Source organism: Daphnia carinata, unplaced genomic scaffold (assembly GCF_022539665.2).
Source record: "Daphnia carinata strain CSIRO-1 unplaced genomic scaffold, CSIRO_AGI_Dcar_HiC_V3 NW_026452945.1, whole genome shotgun sequence".
Classification (NCBI taxonomy): Eukaryota; Metazoa; Arthropoda; class Branchiopoda; order Diplostraca; family Daphniidae; genus Daphnia; species Daphnia carinata.
The window spans coordinates 25,718-32,802 of NW_026712472.1; the positions used below are offsets into that span (position 1 = coordinate 25,718).

Below are 7,085 nucleotides of genomic sequence, written 5' to 3' on the forward strand. Positions count from 1 at the left end.
GGCCATACCAAAACATGAACAAAAAATGCTACAGGCAAGATAGAAACGTTCGTCAAACAAGGTAAATGCAAATTTTTCGTTCTGTACATTAATGCCATAAAGCATTTATTTTAGGACTTTGAATACCAGCAATCCTTGTAAGAATGGAATTTTGACATTAATTTCATTGCAGAAACAATACGGAATGTATTTGCAACAGGTATTTCTTGTGAAACGAAAAAAAACTTTTTTTTTATTGATTTCAGATTTGCTGATAAAATTATATTGTTCCCTTACAAAAAACTGTATGTGCAATTGCCAAGATTTCGTTCTCAATAATAAGCTAATATTTTTTAAACAGAAGAGTCAGAAGGGGTGAAATTGTTAAATGGTAATTATGGCCAACAGATATTGATTAATGCTTTTTAGTTTGTGGTTCCGAACTGAATGACAATTTCTATTTATACAATACTTTTTACTGCAACCTTTATATTTCGTTCACGTCTGGAAATGAGACGACCGAAACAAGGAGCCGAGGGCGTAAATGTCCCAAAGACTGTTCAAGAAAGTCACACACAAAAGGTAAACACTTGACAAACAATATTTAATATAAGAAATGCGTTCATACGAAATCCAACCAAAAACGCAAACTTACAACACGAGAATAACCTTACATAAATCCAGAACAAAACCACACAAGAAATGTGAAGAGCACTTGTCAAATATAACCGTTCACGATCAAGCTACGCGAAAAAGAGAGGGATTGCCAGCTTAGACAGCTGACACTTCCGGCAAGCGCCATCTGGCGTTCATTACAACAACATTTAGAAAAGTATATAGATAATAATAGGATGCCATCTGGCGCTGGAAATCAAGACTACTGTTTTTCTAACTTATCAATAATAACAACATGAGCATTACAAGAAGAGGAAACACGTTGCTGAACTTTAGAAACTGAATATTTTAAAGTACTATTCTGGTGTCAAAAGAAAATTTCTTAATGTTATCAATCAAGGTAAATAGTGTCATTTCTGTAGGTAAATGTTTCTTGTACATGTTTTCTGAAAACGTAATTGTGTTAATTATTTTTTTTTTGTCTTTTAGTTCATTAAAGGGACATACTATGTCTGAACAATGTAGATGTGAAGATACTAAGAGGAACGAGGAGTTAGGCAAGATAGGTACGTTGTTCGTCAACTAGGTAAATGCATGTTTTTTTTTATTTTTCAAAATGATTTGGCTAATATTCTATGAAAAAAGGCATGGTGTTTAGTAGGAAATCCATTTTGAAAAGATGGCAATGTCTTAACGATACAGCAACAGCGCCAAAGAATCTCTCATTTGCATCAGAACGTGGATCGCTACACTTTCAGTTGATCGTATTTGTTTCTGCTATAATATTCATGAGCGTTTATTCGATCATTCTAAACTATGACATGTGTTTTCTTTTGTTGTTTCAAATATTTTAACCTGTCCATCGTCTGCCTAGATGAAGCTTTCTCATCGTAAACATTTTTTTTTTCAGAAAATGAGTCTTCTGGAAGAAGAACTTTTGCCACCGAACGATTTGACATCAAACAAATGAATGTATACTTGTGAGTATTGACCAAACAGATGTCGCGGTTCTTCATTAATCATCAGTCTCATATTTAATGTGTTCGAAAAAGAAAAACTTCAAATAGTTGGAAAAATGCCAACGTTAAAGACTGTATTGGATGGTGACGTGACGTGACGTGACGTTACGGCCATCATAACAGTTCCGACATTTGTGTCACATGGGGAAGAGAAACATTTTGACCCGTAATGATGCATCACTCGTGTCAGTTGCACTAAAACCCTATAATCTTTTTTTTTTCTTAAAATCTTTTTAAACATACTGAATAGTAAAAAATGTCATTGAAAATATTATCCTCTATTTCTGCGGCTCGAAAAATCTTTTCTCGTCCTGCGAATGGTATTATTTTAAAATTAATTACACACCTGATTGTTACATTGAGTTAATTGTATTTTTTTTCTGTATCACGATACGGCGATTTTTTTTCCTACTTCGTCTTACGCAACTATCTTCAGCTACACAATCATGGCAAATGACTGTCAATGGCATTAACAACCCATGATTACTTTGTAATTTTTGTATTATTAATTATTAGGAAACATTTATACATCACACACATTTTATTACAACTGACACATTTACATAATTGACACCAGAAACATACACACACACATGACACCAATTACACTTTCTGCAACTATTGGGTATTAAACCCTAATATTCGGCATAGCTTGCCGATACTCAACCATTGAGCTATAGTCACATATAATTTCAGTCTCGTATACCTTGAGTCAACGCACGATCATTTTGTATAGTCAATGTTTTCTTCTTGCTATGCTATTTGCCAGTCTGATCAGCGACTGTATAACTATCATAGCTTATTTGTAAAGCGTCTGGCTGCGGGTATCAACATACTAAGGTTGAAACCCAGTTCGATGCTCAACCTTGGACTAAATTCACACATGAATTCTCTCTTCTATAGCTTGAGTCATAATATTATTATATAGTCAATGTATCTCATCTCGATATGCTATTTGTTAGTCTCCTTTCTTATGGTGTAAATACCGCAGATTATACGTAGAAAGTCCGCTTTTGACTTCAGTAATTGCTCACACAGGAATAACACAGTTTTGCACACACAATCAGATTGGTTGAGCACCAAACTGATCTTGGTACTTTTATCTCGATTGTTTTCACCTGTTTCACTTCACGTTGAGGGGAAGCACACGTGCACTGTGGGAGCTTGTGGTAGTTCTCTCTATGGATTAATGCAACGGTTTATTTGTATCTGGACTGCTGGAACTGCCGATTGCACAACCGCCAGACTAATATTTGAAATTGCTAATTCTTCAATCGCGGCTGTTACATCATTATTGGATCCCAATTCTTCGTTTTTTTCTCCTGAAAATGAACGAAAACCAGTAAATAAAAGATCTATGTAGTAGATCAAATTGTCCTAATGATAGTATTGAATAAGAATAAAAAAGCGAGACGAAAAACACAACAACTTAAACGATAATCTGGGAATGAAATCCCAAACCGAATGCTGACCTATTGAAGCTAAGAGGTTCATTGAAGGATTTATCACCAAGTCTATTGAAGTTGTCCATCATGACTACTGCTGGCGATGACTGAGGCAACGGAAGGTCAAATTTGGCTTCGATTTCCCTTAAACTAGGCGGAATGATGACCTCAGCGTGAGTTTCCGAGTATTCTTCCTCTGCATAAATATTGGCAGCGGTGCCCAAAAGAAGAATAATCAATCCGCACACGAACAGTACCTAACGCACGGAGAATTCTTTAGTTATTGCGAGTGACAAAATTCTTCGAAGACCCACTTTGGCAATCCAGCGTTCACCAGAAGTCGATGGGACAACTTGCAGATAAATCCACGCAGGCGCAACACAACAAACTGCCGTTCCTGAAGTGGCACCCACCAGACCTAAAACGAACTCGACATTCGGAATGCAGATACCAACAGACACCAATCGACATTTATATTTTCTTTTTCATCTTATTGTACTAGATTTCAATAAACTTTACCTATTATTAAGGTTGCCGTGACGATTATGAATGTCAGGATTTTGAAACGGAAATCCGAAAGTGAGCCGGTTGTTCCTCCTGACATCCCGCCACTAGTTTCAGACGTCTGAAGGGATTCCTCAACTTAAAAAACAAACAAAAGCAAACACTTTGGCATAACGATTACATCATCAATGAATTAACGCTTTACCTTTCCATACACTAATGAATGAAAGCTTGTCCTGCAGGGCAAAACACACGACGGAAAGCTCAAGATAATCGATAGCAGGAATCCCACTTTCATAAGGTCAGTTACAAAAGACGGCGCAAAACTTATGAGGATATTGCCTAGTCGAGACAAAATATGACCCAATGAAATTCGTCAGATTTTCCTAGGCAAAAAGTTTACAATATGTTGACTTGCCAGTAAAATGCGTATCCGCAAAGGCTAGGTAGCCAGCTATTCCTACCCCCATGTACATAAAAGTGCACAAATCAATGGCTGTCGATATTACTCGATCCATTGCTTTTAGGGAAGGTTCTGGTATACTTCGAACACCTGCCTATGCATTTAAAAAGCTGATCATTAAATCTGGCATTCTCCTTGTCAATTTAAATATTTCCACTCACGTTTGGCATCATAAAGCCATGGAAAATATCGGTACGCATTGGAGTACACCCCCTATTTTCCATACTTCAATATTTGAAGACATTCCTTCGGTTAGGCCCTGGACACCAGCCTCAAAGAAGGACTGAAAAAGAAAAAAAAATCTGTCATAACTGCACTGTTATTTTGGTAGCATACTTCATGTAGAAGGATGCATAAAACATAATTAAGGGCAGGGAATCATGTACATGCTTTCAAAACCAATAACATGTACTACATAGCCACAGAAACTGTTGACACTACATCCAATGTTTCAATATCTCTCAAGAGGCACAGAGGTATATGATGAACATGCTATTTCCTGTGTATGATTAAGTTATATATTTTAGAACCTTATGGAAATAATATCACTGGCATCCAGTAGAGAGCTTACCTGCCATAAGAATAAGTATTCGTGCTGACTGCAAGGAGTAATTTACACCTATTTTGATTAATATTTCTGGACCGAGATCGCCAAGTACAACCAGATAGGCAATGCAGCAGCCCAGATAATGGCTATTTCCTCATTTCGCCCTTAGATTTTTATATGTTAAGGAAATGCTTAAATATTCGGCAGAGATAGGAGTTTCGGTTTGACAGTTTTTATTTTAATTATTGAAAAAATAGCCAAAAAGGTTGCGCTAAGCACTTGACTGACATACTAGTATCCTCCAGACCTGCCCCGATGGAGATCATATTGCTGTACTATATGATCCCCATCTCTCATCAGCTGATAGCTCTTACATCTCTATTCAGTTCTGCATTGGAATGGGGGGCCAATGATTGGTGGACCAATCATTGTGGGTGCCATCATCATCATACCAACGCTTGACGTTTCGAGTTGTAATTGCTTACAGACTCTTGGTACTAGTTCCCAACATTGGGAGGGTACCATACCCAGTCATTGTTCAAGTGCCGCTACGTTAAAGATGTTCACGCAACTATTATATACCGTGAATGACGACCCCAAACCATGTTGATAACGCTAGCGGGCATTTTCCGTCTTAAACTAATTCTCATTTAAATTCAGTGAAACTATTGCACAATGTAATAAATGAACTGTATTCAGAAAATAGTGATAAACAACATCCAAGGTAATTATAAACAAAACACTTGAGTAAATGTTTAAAATTTTCAATTATTATGTAGCACTCACGAATTAGGGCGTGGCATCACGCACCGTTAATGACATGCAAGAATACTCCATATCACCTTGCGGCCGATTTTGGCACTAGTGCATTCATGCATTGGCTTGGTGCTATTCTAGTTGTGAAGGGAAAGTAAGTTAAAGCTAATGTAGGTTTGTCATTATTTATTTTTTGCATTCATATCCAAACGTATAAGTAGCCCTGCATGCAGCTCATCGCGTCTGTTGGGCCATAATACTTTAACAATCACGGTTTCTAAATTTCCGCTTTGGAAAACAATGACCTTATGCCACATTCCCAGGACTTATCAAGTCTAGTTGATAATGGTTGTTCGTAATTACAATCCATTCAGTTGTCACCATGAATATTCCACAAAGGATTTTTTGAACGTTAGTTACCTTTTGGGTTATGCGTTAAAGATTGAGTCTACATGTTCAGGTATAATACATATGCATATGCATGCAAGTATATACATAAAATACATATGCAAACGTTGAATAATCAAAGAAGTTTGATGTTTCACGCTAGCGCTGTAGCGTACTGGCGCGCTAGTAATGGTTTCGTTTCGCACACACATTTATTTCATATTTTAGATTACTCCAAAAGTATAAACTCTACGTAAAGACAAATTCCATTTTCATGTTCCTTGAGTAATTTTTAATCAGAATCATCTATAGTTATCTAGATTTAATGCTATTATTTTTTAATAGGAAAAAATTTTAAGCCCGACAATATAAGCGCGGGCTTATTTTTTAACCCAACTTTACCGTTTTTTACGTTTTATTAAAAAACTTTGAGTCCCACGAGAACACAATCCTCACAATCGTGATCTCCGTTCAATTCTGCATCGAAACCATGTATTTAAAGCGAAATCTAACATTTTGTCAAAATTGCTAAGAGAGAAGGCTATAGCCTTCTCACTTTTGTCAAAATCGGAAAAAATCGAAATCTCACGGAATGCGATGAAAATCCCACAGTATAACCCTATTTTAACGCGGATTCAGAAAAAACCATTTGAAAAACAGAAAGTCGGGCTTATTAAGTCGGGCATATTTAGTCGGGCTTAAAAATTTTTTCGGTCAGTGTATAGACAATTAACTAGAAATGTGACCGGTAGATGGCGATAGAAGTCAAACAGAAAAAAAAACCCAATATTTTTTATTTTTATTTGGGTAAAACGGATTGCCGTATTGCCATATGTACTCTTGTTTTTGGTTAACGATATGGATGCAATTACATTCAATGAGCGATGCCTGGAAGATGACTACTACTACACATTAGTTTGCGATGATTCCTCCAGTGTAAGTTTCGGTCAGATTTGTGCTGTTTGTTCTTTTTTTTTAGTTCTTTATATTCACTTCATACATAAATAGGTTGACCAAATATTAACGGAATACAAACACAGAGTATTACGTTGTCATCCTGATAAGAATCCATATGACAAGTCCACTACTCAGTTTCAAAAACTTCAGGTAAATAGATTCTGCACATTAACCAAGTAATGTGATAGATACAGTTAATTTCTGGTCATTCCAACAGGAAGCTAAGGAGGTGCTCTGTGACCCAGAAAAGCGAAATGATTATGGCAGATGGAAAACAAGTGGAATAACAATTTCATACAAGCAATGGATTGTCATAAATAAACGATCTACTGCCGTAAGTATTATATGTGCAACATCAGGATGTCTTTCTATGTAGGTTTAAAGTAAAATAGATTGAAATATTAAAATTAACA

General features: G+C 36.3%; 1 protein-coding gene and 1 pseudogene across 1 annotated transcript; one reads left to right on the forward strand and one right to left on the reverse strand.

Annotated features, from left to right (window-relative positions):
• Positions 1-2,711: 2,711 nt before the first annotated feature.
• LOC130690926 (putative sodium-coupled neutral amino acid transporter 10) lies at positions 2,712-6,401 on the reverse strand (annotated as a pseudogene).
• Positions 6,402-6,514: 113 nt separating this feature from the next.
• Positions 6,515-7,037, forward strand: LOC130690950 (J domain-containing protein-like; the record flags this gene model as incomplete). The annotated part of the gene is made up of 3 exons (XM_057513832.2): positions 6,515-6,651; positions 6,724-6,822; positions 6,890-7,037. Coding segments are annotated over exons 1-3 (325 nt in total), but the record flags the coding sequence as incomplete, so codon positions are not given.
• Between the last annotated feature and the right edge of the window lie 48 nt (positions 7,038-7,085).